The sequence below is a fragment of the Hakea prostrata genome, chromosome 2 (genome assembly GCF_041222555.1).
Source record: "Hakea prostrata isolate BN-2017 chromosome 2, UWA_Hpros_2, whole genome shotgun sequence".
NCBI lineage: Eukaryota > Viridiplantae > Streptophyta > Magnoliopsida > Proteales > Proteaceae > Hakea > Hakea prostrata.
Window position 1 is genome coordinate 48,420,230 of NC_142601.1, and position 27,403 is coordinate 48,447,632.

General features: G+C 36.7%; 2 protein-coding genes across 6 annotated transcripts; one reads left to right on the plus strand and one right to left on the minus strand.

Moving 5' to 3' along the window:
* Positions 1 to 4,864: 4,864 nt before the first annotated feature.
* Positions 4,865 to 6,817, plus strand: ANNAT4 (annexin 4). Its single transcript, XM_089144823.1, has 6 exons — positions 4,865 to 5,026; positions 5,133 to 5,311; positions 5,701 to 5,919; positions 6,016 to 6,240; positions 6,311 to 6,382; positions 6,480 to 6,817. Exons 1-6 carry the CDS (start codon positions 4,978 to 4,980, stop codon positions 6,687 to 6,689), a joined length of 954 nt encoding a protein of 317 aa, XP_089000949.1. The 5' UTR covers positions 4,865 to 4,977; the 3' UTR covers positions 6,690 to 6,817.
* A 51-nt stretch (positions 6,818 to 6,868) lies between these two features.
* Positions 6,869 to 22,633, minus strand: LOC149024595 (protein transport protein SEC24 A-like). Of its 5 annotated transcripts, none has more exons than XM_089144822.1 (15): positions 22,467 to 22,633; positions 22,286 to 22,342; positions 17,581 to 18,577; positions 17,339 to 17,477; positions 13,878 to 14,068; positions 13,144 to 13,251; positions 12,641 to 12,844; positions 12,245 to 12,476; positions 12,010 to 12,159; positions 11,737 to 11,893; positions 11,010 to 11,137; positions 10,587 to 10,909; positions 10,310 to 10,504; positions 9,859 to 10,095; positions 6,869 to 6,949 (listed from the first exon to the last, which is right to left on the minus strand). In XM_089144822.1, exons 3-14 carry the CDS (start codon positions 18,520 to 18,522, stop codon positions 9,862 to 9,864), a joined length of 3,003 nt encoding a protein of 1,000 aa, XP_089000948.1. In that variant the 5' UTR covers positions 18,523 to 18,577; positions 22,286 to 22,342; positions 22,467 to 22,633; the 3' UTR covers positions 6,869 to 6,949; positions 9,859 to 9,861. The 5 variants fall into 5 exon arrangements, with proteins under 5 accessions (XP_089000948.1, XP_089000946.1, XP_089000945.1 ...); XM_089144820.1 differs by having other exon boundaries at positions 6,870 to 6,949; positions 9,855 to 10,095; XM_089144819.1 differs by lacking the exon at positions 6,869 to 6,949 and adding an exon at positions 7,530 to 8,181.
* Between the last annotated feature and the right edge of the window lie 4,770 nt (positions 22,634 to 27,403).

The following is a 27,403-nucleotide window of genomic DNA, read 5'->3' on the forward strand; positions in this document are numbered from 1 at the left end:
TTTGGTCAATTTTGTATTTTTGAGTGATAAATATAATAACTTTTTATGACTAGAGAATAAATAATTGTAGTATATTAACGTGAAAGAAAAAAAAACCCTGCACATCCATATTCTGAAACCTTCTCCTGGTGTGAAGTAAAATACAAATTAGGAAAACTAGATATGAAAGGAATGGAGGTGTCAGTGTAACCAATCATTTCTGGAGATAACCAAATAAACAAAAAAAATTTAAAAAAATGCAAGTCTGAATTATGGATGTGATAGAAGGAATGGACCTTCCACTAAGAAATTTATGGCAAAAAATAAAATAATTTATGGATATGATAGACGCCTTCTACCAAAAGCTATAAACAAAGGAATTTGACCACCCAATCTTATAAATTTTAGGGATAATTATTATTGGTCCCCTGTACTTTGATTTTATTACTACTATATCCTTTGTATTTTTCAAAATTATTAATCCAACCTTCAACTTTGTCTATAATTACTATTGCCCTCTACTGTTAAGTTCCGTTAGTTAACTGATGATGTGGCATTTTTATATTTTCTCAAAAATCCCAAAATACCCTTATATTTATCTCTTTACTTATTTACCCTTTTGTCAAGTTACAGTAGTACCCTTAAAAATAACTATAATTCGTTTTATTCTCAAAAAAAAAAAAAAAAAAACCCACAAAATAAAGAAATAATGATTGAATAGAACTCAAATAGAAACCAAAGAGAAAGAAAAATCGAATTCTAAGTCAAATTGGAAACTAAATATCACTTAAAATTTTATCAAAATAAATGAAGTTTAGTGAAGGTGGGAAACCAAATTGGATTTGGATTTTGCTCATTTCTTTAATTCAAAATAGATGAAGTTTTGTGAGGGTGAAAAACCAAATTGGATTTGGATTTTGCCCATTTCATTAATTCAAAATAAATGAAGTTTAGGGTAATATTGACATTTAATCTGGTTTTATAAATGAGGTAGAATCATCTTTTGATTTTTTAATTTTAATGAAGGGCATATTAGACATTACATATTCAAACTTAACGACAACTTAACACCGTTATAAGGAAGGGGGCAACAGTAATTTCGTAAATAACAGGGTTTTTTTAGTAATAAAATCAAACTACAGGGGGCAACAGGAATTATCCCTAAATTCTATAATTTTTTATGGAATTTTATGAAAAATATGAAGTAATTGTATTTTCTTTTTCTCAATTTTCTTTTCTTTATTTTTTCTATCTTTTTACTATCTCTCTCTCTTTATAAAAAAGAAACTTTTTTACTCCTCTTCATAGAAGTCTTGTATTTTTTTTTAATTTTTTATTATTTCACTCTTTTTTTCTCTTCGAAAAAAATGGTTTCCTAATTATAGAGGACATGAAATATGAAAGTAAATACACATATTGGTATATGTTGACAATTTTTTTCTGGTTGTCAAACTTCTATCACGGTGGTAGCAACCTCTAATATATAAACATTAAAACTAAGGAGTTTTTGTCTCTCCAGAGCTCCTGAGGTTTGTCATGTGCCCTCTTGTTCCTCTTGCCCCAAACGCCCCCTCCCTCTTCTTGTCTTCAAAATGAAAAAAAAAAAAAAAAAACACTATAATTTCAAATTGAAAATTTTATACTATTTAAATAAATTTAATTTCAAAATGAAGTGGACAACCAAATCAAAGAAATTTAGTACTAGCACGTATGGCTATGGATGCTGATATCAAATAGCTTTCTGCAATTGCTGCCGAAATGGTGCAACTGCAAAATGAAATTCAAGAGCACCGTAGAGTGCTAAACTACTTTTTGAGAAGTGTTAGAACAATGGATCCTGCAAGGAAAGAAGCGCGCAGCTCTTCATTATGAGCTGTTCGCCTTTGGCGACTTACTAACCTTCATACATTCAGGTCAAGATCACTTCTCTGCGGGAGTGATCTGGCCTCACCGTATTTGGTATGCTTTCGACGACAACAATACATTCTTCGCCAATCGTGATTTAGATTGGTTTGAGAAATGTTGCGGTCAGTATTTACCCTCCAACTCTCAGGTTGCATGCCCTACCATTCCTGGTAGGCTGTCATTCACCCTTGAAGGGGCCGGTAAGAGAAGAGTGTTTGCCATAGGTAATTACGTTAAGCAGCGGTTGCTTCGTCCATATCATGATTGGTGTATGGAAGTTCTACGTTCCATTCCAATGGATGGGATAAAAGAGTTTTTTACATGAACCCCTCCATTTTCATGGGAAACAAACCGCATACCCCCTCCAAAATCAAAACCTTGCAAATACCCCCTATTAACTCCGTTACTTAGGATTGTTAACTAATTTTAATATGACTATATTACCTTCAAATATGGTAACGTTTGAACTTTTTATTTTCTAGAGTTTTTTACATGAGCCCCCACCATTTTCATGGAAAACAAGGCGCATACCCCCTCCACTCCTCCATGATCACATTTTTTAGAGGGAGATTCGCCCATTGTCCATATTGTCGGTGCTTAGAAATGAGCTTTACTCTAAAATGCGATGAAGAAGTGTGAGACAAGCATCATCTTCTATCTCTGCACTCTACAGTTAGAAAATCCAAACTCTTGCTTTCACACTACTGAATTAAACACTTTTGCAGGATCACGAATGACAATATATAAATATCAACTCTACTAAAAATGTAGAGTGCATGTCATATAAATATGGTGGTTCTAAATATGGAGGGGGGTGTTTGCAAGGTTTTTTTATTTTAGAGGGGTGCACCTTGTTTTCCTACAAATGGAGGGGGCTCATGTAAAAAACTCTTGAAAATAAAAAGTTCAAACGTACCATATTTGAGAGTAATATGGTCATATTAAAATTAGTTAACAGTCCTAAGTAACGGGGTTAATGGTGGAGGGGGTATTTGCAAAGTTTTGATTTTAGAGGGGGTGCGGTTTGTTTCCCATGAAAATGGAGGGGGTTCATGTAAAATACTCTAAATTAAAAATCGTGAAATTTACTATCAATCAATTTTTTATTTGACATAAAAATTCAGTAACATTATTCATAGGGAAATAAATATTGAAACATCAAATAGTGAAATAGTTATTAGGAATTCTTTTAATAAAAAAACAGTATCTTATATTTATTTATTTCTTGGCAGTTTATATGACATTAAAGATTTCGAAATTTTCAAACGTAACATCTATGGATCAAATTAACGCATATCACATCCAAAATGGCTAAATATTAGTTCTTGTTTTGCTTACTTGTATTTCAAACTCATCATAAAATTTATTTAGGGCCTGTTTGGTTATTCTAAACTTTTGGAATGAAATCTGTAAATTCATTTTGAAAAAACATTTATAGAGTCATTGTTCAAATATTTAGCGTTTTTATAGTACAGATGAAATCTCTGGATTTCACCTCATACCCATAATTCTATAGATTCAATCTATGAATTTCATAAATCTAAGAATTCACACAACCAAACGGATATAAATATCCCATTTTTCTCACTGAGATTTTTGTAAACAATATTATACGACTTACAAATATGAAGTTTCTGTTTTGGCCAACAAAATGATAAATTTTATTATATTAAATGATTAAGAGACACCTTCTTTCATTGTCTTCCCCTTCCAATTGTCTCTTTAGCCACAAATATTAGGTGTGATATACCTTAATCCCTTCTCCCAATGTTTATAGGATTCCAATACCACTCGCAATTGAATCCTAATATAATGATATAACAATCAATTATTATTAGTATTAACAAAGACAAAGCTAATGTTAGATTTCTGTTTTAGTGAAAAAAGAATGTCAACTTCTGCCCAAACTAAACTCCAAAGTAATTAGTGGAGTTCGGATCGCTTTTTCGTCAAGGGAGAACATGTGCTCTTCTGATACTTTATCATTACATAATAGCGGTAGGATCAAATTTTATCGATATTTATAGGTGGACTCCACCATATCATGGAAACTAAAAAAAAACAAACCCGCCCCCACAAAAAAGGACCCCACCCCACCCCTAAAAACACAAACAGTAATTTCACCCCCCCCCCCCCTTTAAAAAAAAATTTAAAAAAAAAAAAAAAAAAAAACCCCCCCCCCCCCCCCCCTTCAAGTAAGGAACCGCGTGCTATTCTATGATTAATTTTTTTTAAAATAAGTGTTTTTTTTGAATAAAATGTGATGAAAAAGTGTTAAGAGATTCTAATTAATATTCCTTTTTTCAAATTAATACACGAAAGAGGTGAGTAGCTTTCCTTTTCTTAAATTAGGAAAAAGTTTGGGTCATGTGCATTAAGCCGAGATTTTGGTCGTTAGATTTGAAATCTCGATTGAGTTCAACGGTCGAGATCAAAATCTCGATCCGACAATCCAAAATGTATGGCTTGATGGTCCCATACATTTAATGTGCGGGACCCAAATAAGACCCCTCAAATTAATAGACGAAGGAGGTGAGTAGCCTTTAAGTTGACCTCTCAACCACCCTATTCAGTCTTGATTGGAGTTGTATTTTTATAAATTAATATTCATGAATACATTTTAATTATTAATTTACAATTAATAAAAATATGTCGCCTTTAGTTTTACTTTTACGGGTAAAGAAAACCCACGTGTTACACGGGGCTAGAGATTTTTGGAAAAAAAAAATAACATCGAAGGAATTGAAAACGTATAAACACGTGGGATCTGTCAAGCTGGCATGTTGTCCGTTTTGAAGCTATCCATTCATTGAAGGGGACCCACACAAACCACATTTATTTTTTTATTAATTATTATTATTAAGAAAATTTATAAACAAGAAAAACCAACCTTTAATTTGACTCCAAATGTCGGAAATGCCCTTGGGGATTGGATATAAAGAAATTAAGTCTAGTGTTAGTTTTCAATGACTCATTGACTCACTCACTTGTTAGTTGTTACTCACCCCGATCACTATTCCCTAGCTTCTCTCCTCCTCGCATTAGTAGACTGGAACCTTGAAATCAATCAATCAATCAAAGAAGAGGAGAAGAATGTCTCTTCCACAGGAAATCGAAGCTCTCACGAACTCATTCTCTGCAGGTTCCATCTTTTTTTTTTTTCCTGCTTTTGTTGATCAATTTTTTCTTTCTTAATTTGGTTTTAGAATTCGATCTGAATCTCTCCATTTCGATCTCTGTTGGTGTAGGATTTGGAGTTGATGAGAAATCGATTGTTGAGGTATTGGGGAAATGGAAAGCGGAGGAAAAGGAAGCCTTCAGGAAGCAGGAATGCTCTATGTTCTTCACGCAAGATGATCGTCATTTCTTTGAGAAATGGAACGCTGACCATATTGCCATCCTCGAACGTGAATTCTCTCGCTTTAAGGTAACACAAGTTCAGGGAATTTTAACTTCTCTCCCTCTTCCTCTTCCTCTTCCTCTTCCTCTCTTGTTGGAAACTTGGAATTAATGCTGGTTTTCTTCTGTTCTGGATTCTAATTAAGTGATAAGATCGTCTGATACGTAGCGGTAGCTATTCATTTCATGGTCCAAGTAAGATTCAAGAGGGATCTGATCCTACCTATATCCATGAGATGAGCGTAAATCGATCTAGTGTACTTGATAGGTTATGGTGCTTAAAAGTCCTTTGACACAGATTTTCCATTCAAGCCTCTTGGTTGACATCTTTGCAAGACAAATTTGACTCTTGTGGATCTCACTAATTTGCTTGATTTTTTTAATCATTCTTTTTCCTTTTTGGTTTCTGATGTCTAGAATGCAGTGATATCATGGACAATGCACCCATGGGAAAGAGATGCTCGTATGCTAAATGAAGCTTTGATCGAGGAGAACAGCTTATATGATGTTATCATTGAGATTGCTTGCACCCGATCATCTGAAGAGCTATTGGGCGCGAGGAAGGCCTACCACTCCCTCTTTGATCACTCAATCGAGGAAGATGTTGCTTCACAAATCCATGGCAGCAATCGCATGGTCAGTATTTGTGCCTCCTTGAGTTCATGTTTAATCTATTTTAAGGTTCGATCTGCTGCTGCCATTCTAATATGGAGCTCCTTGTTTCTGGGCCAGCTCTTAGTAGCATTGGTTAGTGCTTACAGGTATGAGGGTTCAAAAGTGAATGATGAAATAGCAAAATTAGAGGCCAAGATGCTCTGTGATGCCATCCTGAATGCTGAAAAGAAAAACCCTGTTGAAGATGAAGAGGTGGTAAGGATACTATCAACCAGAAGCAAGCTTCATCTTAAAGCAATCCATAAACACTACTTTCAACTGTGTGGAAAGACACTTGATGAGGTAAATTACCATTGGTGAACCTTTCAAAATCAACTTGGTTCTGTTGCTGATGATCTGCTGATTTTGCTAGTGTTTGGAGGATGGATCAAGCTTGAAAGAAGCACTTCAGTGCCTTTGCTTTCCTGAAGCATATTTCAGCAAGGTGAGAGAATTAACCCATCAACCAGACTGCTGCAAATATCCTAACCTTGAAAGGATGGAATTAACTAAATCATTTAATCTCTTATTCTGGGTTTCAGCTACTGAATGCTGCGATGAAGAGTGGTGCAGATGAGAAAACAAAGGTTGCACTTTCTCGAGTAATTGTAACCACAGCTGATTCTAACATGAAAGAAATCAAAGAGGAGTACCAGAAGGAAAATGGAGTCTCCCTCTCCCAGAAAATCAATGAGACAATTCATGGGAACTACAAGGACTTCTTGCTCAACTTGATTGGAAGGATAGACTAAACGTGTACTGTCATGTGTTTTGGTATTTCTAGAGTTAAATCACATACGTTGCCTTGTCATTGCAGCTGTGTTCTTTCTCTATATCAAACTTACTTCCTGTGTTACTACAAAATAAAAGCCTTTCTTTCTTTCTTAAAACCCTTGAGGATCACAGCAGCAGGGTTGATATCTGTGTTGAGCGGATATATTTCTTCATGGTTTAACCTCAAAAATTGTTTCACAAATAGCCCAGTTGCCAATCTGAACATGTCACATCGAACCTGTTATGGATGACCAAGTAAAATTATAAAACTGGGGAAAAACAAAATCAAATACACCAACACAAAGATAAAATTTTATTAAAATGTTTCACTATCATTTACTAAATAAATCAGTTCTCTTCTTCACCGTATCCAGTTAACCAAAACTTCTTTGCAGATTCCACCTGGGCTTTTCTGCCTCTGAAACGGAGAGACTTATGCAAAATCTGCTGTTACCATTGGAAGGAATTGGGATATATTACTCCTTAAAAACCGTAACATGGGTTTCTTGCACTCCATAGATGATTCATCATTACTTGATGTTCGAATATGCACTACATTTTACACAAACTTTAGCAGAAAAGCAACCAGCCCAGAATGACAAATCTTTTACCTGAATGTTCTGAAAGAGATATTTGAAACCTTACTGTCACCTCTATTATCATTCATATCTTATACACTAAGCAGCCAGTGTATAGTCAATCATATTGATAGACATCAATCATTATCACTACAAACGTACAAAACATAACTGCAACAAGAAGCGCCTCTCAAATACAGGGACAAGGGACTGTTAGAAATTCCAGTTGCCAAATGAAACTGACGAAAGCCATTTAAAATTTTTTATACAACAATATAGAACACAATTATATGCTCACATTGTAGCTAATTTCTGGAAGGGCATTGAATGTAAACTTGTTATGTGCTACCATTCCTAAGGATGCGGTTGAAGCTGTGGTAAAGATCCCATAAAATGCAAATTCTCGCTGACTTTCAGTTATGCTCATTTCTAAAACAGACATATTCACCACCAGAATTGCAGACAAGTTGGTTTTGCAAACAGTACTTGGCATTTCAATGCACAAAATATACTCATGCGATAATGAATCATCTCCCTGTTTTCATTTTTAAGAATCACGAATCAATTAAACCACACTGCTATTACATGGGCAGTTTACACTACCCCCAAAGAAGAAAAAAATACAAAACTATTATCATTTTTTCCTATTCATCTCAAAACACTGGCACATTATGATAATGTAAAGAGCAACTCTTCTCCTAATAACTATTATTACTAGTATCACCAACAACAACAAAATTTGACGACCAACAACAACAAAATAGTTTGATCTTCCGTGCATCAACTATGCCGAAGCTCTCAATCATCCACCCTCAAGCTTTTCTGAAGAATTGTAGCATAGATCAGCTTATCCAGTTGCTGCCCTATTGAGCACTGCCATCACCAACTTCAGCTGGATGCATGTTACAGAAGTATTTTACTAAAAAATATTTCTTAAGCACCAGAATTACAGGCCATAATACAACACAGGATATATGACAAACCCCCCAAAACCCAGTCCACCCCAATTATACCAAGCCAATGAAATACAGCCCTACACAGACCACAATGAGCCATGTGAGGAGATAAGAGGACCAAAAAATGTAAAAGAAGCAAAAGTAACAACTAGTTTTGCAAGCTGCAACATTTTTATCCAATTTTAAACTTGTAGCCAGATGGATGTCAAAAGAATGAACCAGAAGATGCAATTTGAATTTTGCTAAATGATGTGAAAGCACAAATTAACAAGGAAAATAAATAAAACAAGACAAGATTTCAAGCCAGAAGCAGAGATGATGATAGCAAAGGTTTTATTAAGGGAAAGATCACCCAGATATAGAAGTGTATGAAGCAAACAATATTAGTTCATTTCATTTTCTTACAACTCAAGCTGCTTCTTGATACATTAACTTTAATGTATCATTCTGATCATTTATTTATTAATTCTGGAACATGGATAACTATTCTGACTTGAGGGGATTGGTTTCTTGTGGAGGCATTCACCACTGGACCAGGAGTGGCACCCCTCTCTGACCACAATTGAATGACAAGAAGCATTTAATCATGTATTGAAGCATCATATATGAGCATGATAAGAGAAAAAAGATGAAGGAGTAAGTTTCTACAAAGTTGTGCTAACCTTATTAGATGAAATCGTCTCTCCCACTATGCATTAAGGATCATAATTTTAGAGAGGAAACTCAGGAAAGTGAGAGACTCAAACAAAAGAATCCCAATGAGTAGTGCTAATCCAATCATAATGCATATTTCCGTTGGAATAGAAAGACATGAAAAGACAACAGAAAATGTGAAATACTGGCCCATATTTAGTAATGGAGAAAGGTGGAAGCAAATCTAAATTCTTCCCTCCATTACATCCTAATTTTCTCACTACACAGATCCAGTACCAATTCTAAATTCTTTCCTCCATTGCAACCCTCACCCTTTTACCCATACCACCATCATAAGCCATTCATCATCCTATTGAGCAAACCCAAATGCAACCTTCCTAGATAAGAGAGTCAAAAACTCCTTTCTAATAAAACCCATGGAGATTCTTGTTTTTTGCATCCCCCAACTAGTATCAACCATCTAAATGGCTAACATTAAGCCATATTGTCTCTCTGATATTTCCATCCCTCGTTTTACTCACTGCTTTATGTATAAGTGTGTATCAATAAGTGTATCCATTAGCCCCGGCTATCCCGCAACCCAAAAACGAAAAAGCTATTTAACATATTAGCTTATATACCCATATAAAATGATTATGCATATAGCATGCCAGTAAAAATGGATATAAACACAGGGGGCAGTCTAATTGAACAAGAAAATGCGAGGAAAAAATGAACATAGAAAGAAAAAAAAATAGCCTAGGGCAACTAATAATGGAAAACCAGTGTATTGTTTCTTGATTGAAAAACCTGACTCGCAAAAACATATGCTAAATTGACCAAAGATGGAAAACTTATTCCCAAAAACTTCTGTTATTTCTCTCATTAAAACTTAAGTTTCATCCAATGTTGAATAATGTGAAGGGACTACATCAAACTCCAAAATGGAAAAAACAAAAAATTTGAATTCATGTACCTACACATTATGCACTTTGCTGCACTTGCCGGTGTATTTGTAGTATCCAGTCAACATGGCTACTAGTTCCCCCACTTTGATCCTCCACAAGGTTTGCAAGTAGCAACCTGCTCTCTCTTGGTTGTTCTCCTTGTTTAATAACATGGACTAACTGGTAATACGATGGGTCACTTTCCCTAAATCTGTTCAGCAACCCCATTAGCTTTCTTGACATCTCATTGTCTCGCTCACATAGGATAACCTAAATATGAAGAACCAAAGAGCAAAATCGCATTAAGAAGTCAACTATGGTAACAATAAAAATCTGGAACAAATGATTCAAAGAAATAAGAAAACTGACCTAGGTACACAATATCAATACCCATAGCTCCATTTGTTATTACCTCAATGTGGTCTATGGTATTTGGAAAATGCTGAGAAACTGGCAAGAATACAGTGAAGGAAGAATACCATACCTGAGAAAGATCAGGGAGACCAGACAAGTCTATTCCAAGTAAATTGGAAGCTATAGCAGGCGAAAGCATTCTGCCAAACCAAATAATGAAGCGAAACCCGTCATCATACATATAGAGACCTCTTGGATCCAAGCTCTCTGTGGTTAAAGGTAACCTTTTTGAGAAATTCTTAAAATCATCAGGCTTAGCAGATCCCTAAAAACAAAGTAGAGCATCAGTTTATGAGATCTGAAAAGTTAAACATCTTGCAGGCTACACATGCACTGGATTCCCTAACCTTTTCAAGATATTCATCAATGCGAATCAAGCTTGGATAGAGAAGCTTCAGTAACTTTGCAACAGATAAAGTCATCATAGTGAAACCCGCCACACAGCGCTCATCAAGTTGAGCATCAGCAAGTCCCCCTCGGAGAGGTGTAGATTTACATAATGCCAATCCATACAAAGGCAAAAATTTCAGTGATTCTGGATATATCAACCTGGCTCCCAAGCGGTGCTGCACAGTATGGAGATTTCGATATTCTCTAAGAGCTTTAACAATCCTCAACAGCACAGAGTGCCGTGCATCTTCCAATTTATTGGTCAGAGTCTTCTCAATTGCTGTTGCACAAGTTTTCAGGACTTGAATCACTGTAGTAAACTAAAACACATGTAGTTTCACAAATAGACGCAGACTAGCAACTGGGGAATTTAATCTTACCAAGCCTAGATACCAAAGAAATTATGGCACCGGTATCAGCCTGGCGGTACATTTCTCCAAGATCTGACACCACGGGTGCTGCTGCTGTATGGACTCTAATACGCCTTTCACCTGAAGATGATGTGTATCTAGCCATTGTTAAGGAACTCTTGACAACTATTAAAGAAAGGCAACAAAAACAACTTTACAAATTAGCCCCTAAAGGGATGATGATTGCAAACAAGTTAAAAGAGTGAAACCATTGAAAGCACCTTCCATAAATTAAGATATAAAGTAGTTCAAGAATTGAAGACGACAAATAGAATGCATGACAATAATGGCTCAAAGTCTATAGGAGATCAAATAGCCAACAAACCAATCCTGCCCTTCTCCAGGCTAATAGCATCACCTTTCATCAACAAGACAGGGTAAATACAAGCACATCAAATGTAAAATCTGAAGGAACAAATAATGGGTTGGAAATTGATTTTTTCACACAATAGATGTTTGCAATTGGGAGAAATTAAGCATATGGATCAGCTATAAAATATTTTGAGAACAAAAAAAACATCTAGATGATGAAGCAGAACCAAGTAAGCGTATTTTTCCAGCATATAGTAGTCCATACTCCAATTCCGTAGTCACCCAAGAGGGAAAGATGTTAGATCCAGTTGGGAATAAAGTTTTGCATTCAATACATCATGTACTGCTGCAAACTGCAATCATCTACTCAGAGATCAAAGGATACAGCAAAGCAACTTGAAAATATACAGTCTGAGTCGTTAATAATGTTTCTTCCAGAGAAAACTGCATTGCAAAGGCCTTATCACAGTCAACAGCTGGAAGTGCCAATAAGTCTGTAGATCTTAACATAAAGTGTCCATGATAATTTGTAACCCGGCCCCCTGAAAAGCAATGTAAAAGTATTCTTTTATTAATATTAACACAGTAAACAAATAATTTGTGGAAACAATAGATCTTGAGTTTCACAGTTTCTTAGAAAGAAATGTATGGAATCAACCTTTTCCACATCTTATACGCATCACCGCTTCCCAAGCAGTTTCCCTTGTAAGGTCCCTGGCAAGCTCATATCTCAGCTTCTCTCCATGAATAATCGATTTGAAACTAGGAAAGTAATATACTTGCCCACCAGTATATTTTGCCAGAGTTCCTATCACAGGAAATAGTTCATGGCATGTGAAATAAGGAGAGCATTCATAGATAAAAAAAATATATCGTTTTAATGCAAGATGTACCTAATGATGCAATGTCAGTGTACTTGTCGCTGAATGCATATACATTTACCCCTATCTGGTACTTGGTAAGATCAGCCGCCATTTGCTTATAGAAAGAATCCTCAGGTATTCTTATTGCATTTTCTTTATCTGTCCCATAAACACGATGATCATCTCCTCGCAACCTTAAGCGGCCAATGCCAAGTGATGGTAGCGTGCTCTGGAAGATCAACAATTTACCCCCAAGTTGGTTCTGTCGTGCAAGAACAGCCCAAGTTAGTGTCAAGTTGTTCCTCAAGTGCTACCCTCAGAGGCACCAATAAAACCTATTAAGTAGCTAATATATTAATACATTTGACAAGATTCCAGTAGGGAAGAGAAATTAAGAATGGTGATAGCATTGGAAAGGTAACACACCATAACCATGAAAGCTGCCTTAAGAGCAGGACCAAAAGCAGATTCCACATTTGCATTGTCCTGGAACATGGATGGCAAGCTATCTAGAAATGCATCTACAACACTTTTTGATTCTGACAAGTTGACCAACAGATCATCTGGCAATGGTACAAATATTTCTTCCAAATCGGACACCACCATCATTTGAGGCTGCGTCAAAGTTGACTGGAACATGCCGAAAAAAAACAACATATTAATATGGTTTTCTAGATGAAGATATATTATCAACAACCCAAGGAAAACCATCAATATGACTAGTAGACTCTTAAATAGAAATTGATAGTTCAAAATTCAAATTAACCAGAATCAATTATCGATGATTCTTCCTACATAATCAGCAGAGTGATTATTAATTTATTGTTTTGTTGTTGGTGATGGTGTTTTTTTGTGAGTGTTTTTTTTTTTTTCCTTCTTTTAATGGAAGGGGGGGGGGTGGATGAGTAGCAGAGTGAAAATTTACTTACCTTCATATTATAAAAATGTAAGGTACTGTCAAAAGTCAAAAACCCTATCTGTGTTCTGGGGAAGCCAGCCAACTCATCCAAGCAAGACTTAATTGTATTTGCCACAACCTGCCAAATAAAAGTTCAAGGGCAAGACATTTTCAAAGATCTTCAAAGAATATCAAATGAAACACATCTATAAGAGCCAAAAGAAGAATAAAAATTCCACCCCTCCCCCCCACTCTTCCTTTAATACCAAGATAAAGTCTTAAAGGCTTTCCAATGACCAACTGATACACAAGTGCACTACCATAAAGAAAATGTGTACCGAGTACACAAGGCTGCCACCACTGAAGGGTCTAGGGAGGGTCACAGCGTATGCAAGCCTTGCTCCACTTCATGGAGAGGCTGTTTCTTAACTTCAACCACCAGGTCACAGTGGACCGACTTTACACTGCCACAGTGAAAAGTAATTAAATAGGCTGCACCAGCCTTTTAAGGAAATATAAGAAAAGAGGGCAAACCCGTCAGAGTCTAGGGGGCAAATGAAAGATGCCCTTCTATTCCCAAATGGCTATTAATCAAGGTAAATGAAAAGCATGAATACCACAACCAAATTCATTCTTATATTAAATTGAATATTCTGCCATTTATCATGAATTGTACACATATTAACTACAATATGTATTTGATATAACTGCACCCCAAAAAGACTTTTCTACATATGAGGATCATCCTTAGAAATTAGTGCTTACCTCAAGCATACCACTTCTAACAGCCGACACTGACACATCAATGAGGAAAAAATATTGTGGTGGCATTGGAGGTCGCACCATATACTCAGTTGGAGCAACAAATTCCACACTACCCCTTGAAAGTTCAGGCCTTTGATCTAAATCAGTTCGTCGACCATTTGCGTCCAAATAGCAGAAATATTCACCAGGAACTGGAATGGAAGTGTGAAACAGGTTAGCCTGTATGTCTTTACATGGAAATTTAAATAAATAAATGAAACTATTAAGAGAATCAAGCCTCTTTCAACGATGCCATGAATAAGTTCAGGGTCTAACCCAGAGGTGCACATCAACAAAGTACGCTTTGATTTAGCATTAAATAAAGTACAACAGGACCATTCTAACTAGTCAAGCTCACAAAAAAACAAAAACATAGAGAACCCCCCAAAAAAAATCCTCTTAGAGAAGTTGAAGAGAAAAAGGGACATCCATGAAACCAGCTCCTCCAGAAAAAGTGTATTAAGAACCAAGAACTTTGCAACATTTGTTGTGAACTTTGTTTCGCTTGAGTTGAAATGCGTTGATGCAGATCTAGCATTGAAAGAACTTTTTTCTTTAACCCGACCTAGGGTTGATGGATATGTCTGTAGGGCCTTTGTCCCTCAGGTGTATGTGGGTCATCGGCTTATTCTATGGGCCTAAAAGTTGAGTGTCTAGGCTAAGTAGGAAAATAGTTTATTTAATGGTTTAATTAGCCCAATCAGGTAAAATCTGCCCAACTCAAGTTATAAGGGCAGAATAGTGTTTCTCTTATGTTTCATTTCAGATTTATTTCCCTTATCCTCTTTCACTTGGCTTTTCTTTGCCTTTTGGTGTCTGTTTTCCCTACTTTTGTCTCAACCCTGTCAAATTGGGATGGGTCTGATTTTGTTGTTTTATTGTATCTAATAGTCGTTAATAGCAAGTAGAGTTGAGTTCAAAGTTTGTTTTTCTAAGATAGAGAAAAACTCTGTCCTAGATTTCCTTTAGAATTATGAATTTATTGAGAAACCATTTTATATTAAGATTTGACGCCAATTTCAGAATTATAGGGTTACCATACTTTGGTGCAACCGCCTGTGGCTGGTTTTCTCACTCCATTCTCTCCTCTCTTTCAATCCACCCCTCTCCCATCTCCCATACTCTTCTTTCTATTTGATCTGACTACTGCTTACTTCACTTCTGTTATTTCTTCATACTAGAATTATCCCCAGTTATTATCAACTTCCTTTGATTTCTCATTTCTCTCCCCGCCCTGTCCAGCATTCATGCTTACCATTTGTGGCAACTCTCAAGTTCCTAATTACCTACCCTTTCTCTCTCTCTCCACAAGTCAGGGATATCAGATCTTACCTCTACACAATCTCCAAGGGTACCCCCAAGTTGAGTACTGCCTTGTGACTGAGATTTCCCCTTCCAAGTGCAGCATGGTCTACTGCTACTCTCTCATGGTGACATCACCTTACTCTATTTACCATCAAGGTGTTTTCTTTGAGATTAAAAGGCCAGATCCTTTGATATCTGTTAGAGTTCCCTTTGCTTTGATACATCAGTTCTATTTTCTCCTATATTTATTTCAATTTTCAGAACACTCCTTTTCAAAATTTACTTCACATTAGGTCCAGATTTTGTTCTTCTCATATTTCAATGTCCATACTTCCATACTTTACAGAATACATAACACTTCCTATCTGAGTTGTTTAACACTTAGGTGGCCCAAAGCAACCTATTTGAGTCCTGTGACCATTTCTGGATCATTAATATTGTGGACAATAACAGCTAATTGCACTTAAAAATAAAAAGAGGCAATAACAGTTAATTGCGCTTAAAAATAAAGAGAGGCAATAACATGTTCCCACCAAAAGAAAAAACATAGAATGGATAAATATTAAAATATCAGAATCTTCTTCAGCAAAATAATTTGGTTTTGACACTAGTCAGAATGAAATTTTAGGAAACACTAGAACTCCGGATTTCATGAAATTTTACTAATTTCAACCCACTCGGGAAAATTTTGAACACGATCCCACGTATAAAAGTAAAATTTCACCATACATTTACTTATCTTGTCGAAATACCAAGTTTCTGTCCTTCAATACTGAACATCTAGAAAACCTCAATCTTTTAGTAAATTTCTTTCATTTTTCTGTGGAATCAAGGGTTATCAGTCAACTTTGGAACATTGAATTTGCATGTGTTTGAATGCAGCATTTGGCCAGACGTCCACCTTTAAGGTTGTCACAGTCATGGATTATGAAGGCAACAAGTAACCCAAGGTGGTGAAAAGGTTCCTAAGCACTTAGCAACAAGGCACCTGCCTAGGCAACCAAAGTGCCCAATGTTATTCCAAACCCCCCCCCCCCCCCCCCCAAGAAAAAAGAAAAAAAAAATCTGACAATATTCAGTGTGCTACAATATGCATCTTATACAATTAAAAATCAACACTAAGCCACATCAAGTCACCTTAAGTCATCAAAAATCAACATTAAGTCACATCAAGTCATCAAAATCAACACTAACCCGTATCAAGTTATAAAATTCACCTTACAACTAGGACGCATAAGCAACACCATAAACCATAGTGATGAGTTAACAACTGCGATTGTGACGAACTTTAGAGGTTTGTCAAACAGAATGGCAGGGAAATCATAAGCCACAAGGTTTGGATCCAAAATACCATCTTGGGTGTTGTTCCCCTTCCAATAAATGACTCAACACATATATAAAAGTTTATACATTTTGAATTTCCCCATTTCGAGCTTTCATTTAAATATTCAATTTCAATCACCAATTCACCATTGTTAAGGGAAATTATTTTCACTTTGGATCATTAGATATAGTTTTATGAGAGAGAACTTTTTTTAGGCGCTGTGGCATGGAGGACTACAAGGAGCATTTTGCCATTGCACCACCCTCCAAGTAGTAAGGAAGTTATTCGCTGATGAGTTCTGTGCCAAGACAGTTTGAAAGGAATTACTCTAATGGAGCACAATGTGAAAATGAGATGCTAATGTTTTTATGATTTGCACAGCTATGCTTGAAGAAGTACCCATGTCTATTCCACCAATGTATGTATGCATGTAAGTGCAATGTATTTAAGCAAATATACATGCTGTACAGTCAAAAAATGTAGATAGACAAACTAATGGCTAGATAGAAATGATACACTAGCATAGAGGATAGAAAAAACATAGCTTCAAAAATCATTGATAATGCAAGGAAAATAACAGATAGACCATGCACAAAAATAAAAATATGGTATGTTATAAAATGTTCAATGAAAGCGGCATAATTCTAGTATATCATATTCTATAGAAAGCTATTGCCTACAAAAGTTGGAGGGGTCCCGAACACAAAAAGCAAGGGAAACTATACAATACTAGAAACATGTCTTTCATTATGAGTGATCTTTTTTCAAGGTAGAGTGTTCATTTTTAATATACCATCATTGAGCAAAGCACAGATGTTGCAACTCCATTTTCTACCCCCGTCAGTAAATGTAACATGGGGATTGATATATGTGCGACATCTTCTACATCGAATAATGCCCATTGATCCAAAATTAACTGTAGGCACTTCATCCTGAAAAAAATACAAACCAATAATGGATAAGTAAGTAACGTATACACAAGGAATTGTATCATGTCTTTGAATCACAAATCTTGATCTGGTGATTGTTACTGACCCCATCAGGAGCTTCAGCAAGAGGATGAATCACGGCACCTAGAGGTAAGTGCCACCTAGAAAACAATGACTGAGAGTTTGGTATAGCACTTGTTGTAAGCCTTATGTACCTGGGATGGCAATTCAAAGGATACTTCTCAACAAAGGACTTTGGCTCTACATCACCATCCAAAGGCCTCGGCAATGCTTTAGGATCGAGTCCTGGGTCAATTGCTCCCGGTACAGTACCAAAGGAAAGGGATTGGAAGTCCTCTACCAATCCTGGAAAGGGACCTGCAGGAGGTACTGCACCAGGATGTTGCATTTGTTCCCTTGGATTAAGACCCATCGAAGCTGCTGCTACAGGCGGTGGTGGTACATAACCTCCTTGTTGACCAAAATATGGAGGAGCAGATGGAATGTGTGAACCTGGACTAGCTTGCACATTGGGATATCCATGCTGATATGGCTGTATAGTTGATCTCGAAGCAGGAAGCGAGGACTCTAATGAAGAGTGAGGTATATTCCCTCTTGGCAGAGTATAAGGTGCATTTTGAGGAGGCCCCATAGGCACTGAAGGGATCTGAGGTTGTGGACGAAAAGAAACAGGTGGGGGTGGAGATAAAATTTGTTGACTGGATGAATGAAGAACTGATGGGAATAAGCCTGGTTGCCCAACAGATGTACCACGTGAGGGGAATGCAGGTTGAGATGGAGGAAAATGTGAAGTTTGGAAATTCTGATATGAACCAACATCCTTTGGGACATAAGAAGATGGTGGAGAAGACATAGATGGAACATTTGGCCTAGCTGGTGGTGAAGCTCTGTAACCAGAAGCCTCAGATCCGACCACCGGGGAAGAGGAAAATGGTGTCACTGTCGGAGGAGCAGCCGCAAAGGGAGAGGCAGCAGGTTTTCCGGGGAAATTTGGTGGTCCATTCTTTTCATTTGCCATGGGCTGCATTTTATTTTACTCACTTGATCCCCCGGTAATGAGACAAGAGTTCAAAGCACCGAACCTGCCACAAAAAATGTATAAATTTAATTATTAGTGAAAAGAAATCGAAACACAACACATGAAAGAAACATATGAAAGAGTTGTGCTCATGAATGGTTGAAGGAGAAAGTATCATGATATGTGTCTAGAAGCAACACAGGAAATATGATCAGACAAAAGGCTAAAAGCTTTGTAGCCTTTTAAATTGTTGTTAAATTGCAGCATTTCCAAGAGGATCTGCCATCATTTTCCATAGATAATGGAGATTTTCGTCTTCGTGTCGAATCATCCTAGAATTATCAAGAATACAGCATCAAGAAGTACTTAAAATAATTACAAGAACATACATTTAATATGTCAGACCGAAGCAGATCTGAAAGTACATTCAAGGAAGAAGAAGAGATCAGTTGGCTAGCTGAAGCTGCAGGAACGATTTTGGGTGGCCAGATCAGCAACAACAATTTTGCATACCTGGGTTGTTTTAGTCTTCTGTTCTTTTGAGTCCTTAGTAGTCTAGTTGAGAATATTTACTTTCTGTGTGAACACTGTAAGCAGTAGTTTTTCTTTTTACATTGCATAGGTGATGGTAAACTCAAGTCAATCTCGATGAGAATCAGTAACTCATACATCATTTTAGAAGCTGATGATGTCTTGTAACTGAAGTAAGTTATGCATGGTCAGGTTAGGCTCTGAACCAAGTTGACACAGATTAATCAGAGCATCTATTGGTGGAGGGACCAGATCAATGGAAAAGAGAGAAGAAATATGAGGACCAGAAAACCCAATCACTGAGGGTAAAGAGAGGAAAGAGAGGTACCAACCATTAGTTGAAACTAAAACTAAACATTAACTCATTCTAGTATCAAATCATTAGATTTGGCCAAAGGCCTAGACCACTTTATAAATATATAAAGCAGAAAGTAAAGGTAGAAACAAAGGTTGACCACCTCCAATCCCAAACTTTATGGAGTTCTCCCTAACTACAAAATTGAAAATACATACTGATCAGAACAAAAACAAACAAAAAAGGAAAACCAACCATGACTATACTTACAGTAACCTGCTCCATCCCAACTATCACAATATAGTAATAAGAGCAGGGAAACAAAATCCAGACAGAATCTGGCATGAACAATATGCACGCCAAGTTTAAACTAAGAACCAGTTTTCCTTCTTTTTAGCAGGATACTGCATCACTACCATATCGGATGGTGTAGACACGTCAAATTATCCTTTTTAGCGTATTTGAGCCATCAAATGCTCATTCAGTATTTCAGTTGCCATACTAACAAGATCATATGATCTTCATATGTTTTCACCAAGTATTGACTTTTGACCAATTTACTAATTGGGTGTTGAAATGTGACAGGGTTTCTTTGGAAAAATTTTAGTTCAACTAAGAATTGATGTACAGTTTATTTGTGTTGCAATTTTGTTTGTCTATGGAGGAAGCTATAAACTCATATGAGTAGCTAAAGTTGTATAAAGGAGTGAAAATTAGTAAGTTCAAATCCTGGTTCAAAATCAGAAAGAGATCTCTCAAATTGGTCTTTGATGAATTCTGAATTGTTCTCTATTTTAATTCTTTTAGATGAGTTGGATAAAATGAAAGATTTAGTGTGCAGAAAGAATACAAAATCTAATTAGATTATTTAAAATTCCTAAAGCATAATAAACTGTATGAAGGCGAGGAACAACATCCAAACAGATTCACTGTGTGCTACTTTGCTTTAGTAGTAAAAGTGGAGCCAATTACTCTTCTGGTTGGTGAATGTACATCCATATTTATTGTAGCCCATGTAGTTGTTTTTCCTTTTTACTTGTTCTTTCTCTTTTATTTTTTACTTGGTAGATTTGTATTCAGGTTCATTCTCTAGAAATCAAGAAGTTACTGCTGGGCATGATACTTGTCTTGTGTGACAATTTTCATGTATTCTGACTCATTCCTACTCACCTAGAAACAGTAATGCTAGATATTACAGTACTAGTAGCAGGGCTTTTAATTTCTCTAAATAGTGTGTAAATGCTCTCGAAATTCTCATCTAGTCATATTCTTCCCTTTCACACTGTCAGGATATTTCGAAGGCATGATAACTCACATCACTGCTCCTTTCTACCATTTTCCATTCACTAATTTTGAACCCCCCCCCCCCCCAATCTCTTCTTCGCCTGCACCTTTACCGAATCCATCTAGCGCTTTGCTCTTGCCTCCATCTGGCACTAGTGCAGACACCCTCCCCTAGATCACAAAACCTGGTGGCTATCATCCACACTTCAGAGCACCTCTATTGGAGACACAGTTGGGAAGCTGGTTCCTGGTACTTGTCTCCCTTATCTGGTTCAAGAGGAATCTCAGTAGAAGGACAATGAAATTCAGAATTCAGATCCCCAGATTAAATTTTGAAGGTCACTGCAAGGATGTCTGCTCTAAGCTTTTTTAGTTCCCCCCACAAACCCATGCTAGACTTCCCAAGGAACAAATACATTGTTATTACCCAGCGCTTAGATTTATCCTACTCACTCAGGCCCCCCCCAAAAAAAAAAAAAAAAAAAAAAAAAAATCCTCCCGTTGTATATCCTCCCACCTATTTTCTCTCTTTGGGTAATATATTACATATTGATCCAAAAAACAAAGAGGTGCCCCTGTGAATAATCAATGCTATATTGATTCCATTTTATTTTTTCCACGACAGCCTCTATTTTGGTGGTCCTTCAATTTCCCAACAAAAAAAAAAAGTTGCATTGAAGGAGAACAATTAGTAGATACTATATTAGTTTTTTCCTCCATGCTTAAATAACAGTCCAGTTTTTATTTCCAAATTCTTTTCTTGGTAGAATTTGTAGTTATGTTTCTGATTATTGATTACTTTATGTGATTGGACAGCAAATATAAGGTTATAGTCTTAACAAAAGCTCAGAGATTTTTTCTAGTCAAACTCAAAACCACAAGAGGCATGCCAACAACCATGATTTTGTAGGGCTTACTGCAGTTGCTGAGTGCCTCGGTAGGTTTTTCATACTAAGTCCCAAACTAGTTAGAAACCTAATAAAGCCTCAAAAGATACCAATCAAATGCACTATTTCATCTGTCATCCAGGTTCCTTTTTTCCCCCCAATTTATGGTCCTGAATATGTTGATGTAGTTTAGGCTGCTGTTGTTGTTTCTGTTCTTGACACTGCCTTTTTCCTTTTCGCTTTGGCCATTTGAATAATTTTATTTCTCTAATTGATCTCAAAGGAAAAGGAGGGAAGGGGTTGTGCAAGATAATTACCAATATGTTGCCCAAAACAGTCATGTTTAAAGACTTAATATTTTTAGAAGGTCCATCAAGAATCAATACCATCCTCATATTGCAATGCGTCGCATTTACAGTTCAAAGGGAGATACATCCGCAGAAAGCCTCATTGAAATATTGAATCATGCGCCCTCCATCATTTAATCACTTTTCCTTATGTTCATAAGAAAATTCTTTACTTGTTATAACAGTAACTCGTTACATCACAAACGCACGTCAATAATTCACCAAAATCCAGTATTCCATAAACTGAAATTTTGACCAGGATAATTTTGCTCAATTTTCCAAAACCCTACTTGTTTGTAATATAATCCAGCAAGATTGTTTGGTTAAAACCGGGGGGGGGGGGGGAACAAAACAAAAACAAAAACAAAATTCAACACAAAGAGAAACGATAAACAAATAAGAAAGAGAGGCAGACGAAGGGCTCTTACCCGGATCAAGGGCACTAGTAGTGGCGAATTCAGTAGAACCAGAAGAGATCCTTTACCCTGTATCGACGGCAGTTCAAGAAGTAAATCTAAAGAGCAAAAAAAAACTGAATTTGAAGCAGAAGACCTCGTCTTTGAGAGAACGAAGAGAAGATGATAAGAAGAGAAAACAGATCGAACCAACCTTTCAAGAGATCAATGCGGAGCTAGGAGCTGGAGTGTAACCGAACGATTTTATTTTTCTTGCTTTCCTTTTTCGCGAGATTTAAATCTTGGGAAGAGTCCCAGATTACTGTAAATACTGAACCACCCCCTTTTGTAACGTTTCCAGATAATCGCTGCTTTACAAACGTGAACGTGCAAAAACGTTGCCAGGTCCTTGAATCGGCGAATCAGACAGGCAATTTCAGATTTAGACCGGAATCGCCGGTTTTTTATTTTTTTTATTTCGGGTTGGGGGGGGGGGGGGGGGGAAGCATGGGAGAGTTCGGATCCCCTCCAACCAACCAGCCACCCTCATGTGGGTGGAGGGACAGATTGGGTAGAGAGGGTCTTCAATAAGCATTGGGGGACGGAGGAGTTCAGATCCTCTTCTCCCAATCTGCCCCTCCACCCATCCTCTCACGCTTATGTGAGGTAGTGGAACCCACACTCACAAAGTCTACCCTTGTCAGGCAGGGTAGTGCATGGTTCAATGTATTGACGATATATCGCCAACACAGAGGATATATCCCCATGTAGCTGATGGGTGACACAAATCCCCCACCCTAAATGACATAAGCAATAAGTTGATCAAATCGGCGATATATCGTCAACATTCAATTTTCGGCGATATATCACCAAATTCACTATATTTAGCAAAATTTCATTCAGGTTTTCATTCGGTTTTTTGCTAGAGTAACGTAGGACTCTATAGGCTCCGAGGGCGCTGCCCCCACATCGCCGCAGGGGCGGCCTTCCTGGATCCCACCCGCTCATCAGGAAGCGGGACCCCATGTCCGTCGGTAATAGAATGTGAAGCATGAGTCATACTCAACATAATTGCATAATGAATTGTAGACTTTTGTACTTCTCTTCACTAGTTGTGTACTTGTGTTCTCTTTGCATTTTTACATTAGTTTATATGAGTTTTCTAGACTTCCAATTTTACCTGCACATAGCCGGGCATGTGCCAATCAGAACTTCAGATTAAGTGATGTTTTAGGCTAAAATAATGCTCTCAATGTGTTTATTAGCCTCAAATTAGGATACACAACAAAATTGAAGCCAAAGCAACCCTAAATACCCCTCGAAAATGGGGGTCGAATTTTCATTGATACCCTACCAAAAGTCACCGAAATATCGGCGAAATGTTGCCGTATCACTGCTGTCGACAAGCAACGACATGCAACATTTCACCAACATATCCAACCTTGGGGTAGTGTGGGTCCCATATTCATATGAGTATAGAAGCACGAGCAAAGGAGTAGACTGGGTGGAGAGGATCTCCATTAGGTGGGGTATTGAGGTGAAGGGGTGACTTTGTATGACTGGCCTATCTTATATATATTGGCCTTTTCAACAAAAAGAATAGAGAAAATATCTCATACACCCCAAAAGAGAGGCCTTAATGCAATGACACCTCACTTTGAATTTGAAATTGCTCCATCTCCTTTTATGTTAGAATGGTTAACATTAGGGATAAAAAGACAACTATAACCTTCACAAGAGGGTTAAGATCAAAAGTTAAAAAGATCATTATATCCATTGGCATCTTCATTTGACCAAAGGACATGAGTTGAGAAAGAGAGCTTGTCACACCCCACCCGCCGGTCTCGGTTACCCGCCTGACAACTCTTGGGTGCGATCCATCACAGGATCCACGGTCTTACCAATCAATAATAATAAATATAAATATAGAAATCAAGAGCACAAGCAAGTTCAATAATTAACAAAAGGATTACAAGAGTCCAAATACTCCAATAAAATGATAAAGGAAAGAATCAATGTTCAAAAAGAATAACAAATTTAGCGGAAGCAAACAAAATAAACTAAATTATCTTCTTTCCAATTTCTTTTTCTAAAGCTAAAAAATATTGTTCATGCTTGACAAGGAAGGGGGTTCTCCAATTCTTCTCCATACGATCAACAAAATGACAGGCAATCTGCCTCCTTCGGCCATCAATAAGTACTATAAGCACACTCCAAGCATCTGCAGGAGGCTTCGTGCACGCTATGTCCATCTCCCACTGACGATGCCACATCTTCTTCATACGGGAGGGATCTTTCATACGAATCCATTCCAATTTCCGATGACGTGCAACCATCTGTACAGTTTATATAATATATATACAAAGAAATGAATGAGTTCGACGAATTCCATAAAGGATAACATAATTCTCATCCACATGTCAACACAATCAGTAATGCGTATATGATATGAATGATATGCAATAGTATGAATGCTACCAAGATCTAACTATGCAAGTCTCTAGATAGCTTACATGCTTTAAGATATAACACCAGCCCTCCTCTGGATGGGTCTGTAAGAATATTTCTATCCAAGATCGCATAGATCTACTAAAAACACCTTAGTATGATAATGACACAAGATGATGATGAGCATACCTTTTTATGGTTCTATTGGAGACAAAGCGCAGCGGAATATCTTCTTTATGTCTCCCACTAGGAACGAACTTGAGGTGGAAGTTGATTCTATGATCAACTTGATGTTTGATCTTCTCCTCTAGACTCCTCCCTATTCACTGGCTTGATGGTATATCCTTTCTGACTAAGCAGATGTGATTGTGATTATGATTAGGGTTAGAGGAGAGGGACCTAGCATCCTTTATATAGGCAAATCCGTTAGATCGTCCATCAAGATCTAACGGTTCCTATTAGCCCACACTAGCCAGTCCATATAAGAGTTTTAGTAACTGTATATTACCCATATCAGACCAATAAGAAACCAAATCAAAGTGTAACACAATCAATGAAGCCCACCTTATGTGGAATATTCAATTAATATTCTAACATTCTCCCACTTGGGCCATATTGATTGTGACACAGTCGAGTAAAACAAAACATCTCCTTTGTTTTAAGAAAACATTTGAAAAAGATACATTGAAAACATTTTGACCTTTATGTGCACAACTTTATATTGGTCTGAGGATAATCCTAGAGCTCAATCCCTTTACAGAGAGCCTTAAGTACCGAATCATGGCAGTGACTGCATCTTTTATGCAACACAGGACCATCCATGGTCACAAATACTCTTAACTTTACTGAAAATGGATGCAATATGGTAGTGTGGCAACTAATGACACTTTATAGAAATCCTCATGTGTCATTCTGTTGTCAATCCAAATCTCTCACTTTATGGTTCCCATGAACCTGACTCAATGCCACGAGAGAATATACTTTATGGTTCCCACGAACCTGTGACTCAATGCCACAAAAGAATATACTTTACGGTTCCTACGAACCTGTGACTCAATGCCACGAAAGCATGTACATTGGTTCGAACCTGTGACTCAATGCCACAAAAAATGAGATTATATGTACATTATGGTTCCCACGAACCTGTGTCATCTTTATAACTCGAGTTTTAACTTTATGTGTTACATGATACACCTTAAGGCTAGTACATGAATGCCTTAGCTTTTGCTTAAGGTTAACACATACCTTAAGACTTTCATAACATGCAACATGATAATAATGTGAAGATTAATATGTCACCAAATAACTTTATTAAATTCAAATAAATTATCAGTGCATACAAGAGATAAGTACAGATAGAATACCTTATTACACAATAGAGCAAAATTCTCAAACTCCCACTAAACAACCGCATCTAAGGTTCCTCCTAAACCCATAGTTACCGCATGTCTATCAAGGCAGGGACCCTTAGTTAGGGGATCTATAACCATATTATCTGTACAAATATGCTCCACTGTGGTGTCACATTCTTTAACATTTTCTTTAATAGTCAAATACTTAATTTCCATGTGTTTAGACCCTATGATACCCTTATTGTTGTTAACAAACAACACAGTAGAATTGTTATCACAGTACAACTGGATAGATCTATCCACAATAAAAAAAATGTCAACTGTCTAATGAGGTTCCTTAACCAAACAGCTTTTTCTTTAGTGGTCAAATACTCGACCATCATGTATTTAGACCCTATGATCACACATTTCTTGTTGTTAATAAACAACACAATTGAATTGTGATCATAGTACAACTGGATGGGTCTATCCAGAATGTTAAAATAAAACTGTCAATTATCTGATGAGATTCTTTAGTCAAACAATTTGAGTAACTGCCACATAACATGTAGCAAACTCAACTTATATGATGAAATAAGTAAATTTACCTTATTTCACACTTTTCACGATATTATCCCACCTGCCATCAAGGAAAAAAATTTAAAATGGACTTCTTATTATTCGGACAATTAGCGAGGTCAAATCTATATATATATACCTTAATGCTATAGGTCTGGAACAAGCTTGTAGATTATCTTATCATCAATTGTCTTCTTCAAGTATCTCAAGATAAGATACTTTCTTCAATTGTTCTCTCTCAGTATCCTTTATAGGACAACTGTAATAAGCTCAGTGTATCTCCCTTGAGAATCAAAACCATTCTCAAGTATACAATATAGCATATTGAACTTCTTTAAATATAAATTATATATGCCCTCTGAGAAAGATCCAATAAATAGCATGAACAATCCCTATGGATCTCAATGCCCAAGACAAAGATGCCTTACCAATGTCTTTTATATCATAATTCTCAAATAACAATTGCTCGGTCTTTATGCAGTAGGCCAACGTCACTATTAGTGAGCAAAATATTATCAACATAAATAATGAGAAAGATAAAATTTCTCCTACTGACCTTACCATATATATATATACTAGTAAAAAACATACGTGCAAATGCACGTAGTGATATATGGGGGAAAAATTGAAAGAAAAAAATTGAAGCAACTATAAATTTGAAAAGAAAAAAAAAAGGATAAAAAAAGATTTGCAAAAAAAGGTAGAGTACATGCTTTTAAAATAGTAGTATAAAACGCATTCCACGAAACAAGGTAATCATAACTTTCAGCTGCATTTGGGCATGTAGTTATGT

Bases quoted from the DNA above. Each gene is read 5' to 3' on its own strand.
- ANNAT4 (XM_089144823.1), top strand. From the start codon at position 4,978: ATGTCTCTTCCACAGGAAATCGAAGCTCTCACGAACTCATTCTCTGCA. The intron at 5,027-5,132 runs GTTCCATCTTTT...CTGTTGGTGTAG, and splicing joins CACGAACTCATTCTCTGCAG to GATTTGGAGTTGATGAGAAA. The intron at 5,920-6,015 runs GTCAGTATTTGT...TTTCTGGGCCAG, and splicing joins TCCATGGCAGCAATCGCATG to CTCTTAGTAGCATTGGTTAG.
- LOC149024595 (XM_089144822.1), bottom strand. From the start codon at position 18,522: ATGCAGCCCATGGCAAATGAAAAGAATGGACCACCAAATTTCCCCGGA. The intron at 12,845-13,143 runs GTAAGTAAATTT...GGCATGTTCCAG, and splicing joins TACATTTTTATAATATGAAG to TCAACTTTGACGCAGCCTCA. The intron at 12,477-12,640 runs GTGTGTTACCTT...CTTGCACGACAG, and splicing joins AGGCAGCTTTCATGGTTATG to AACCAACTTGGGGGTAAATT.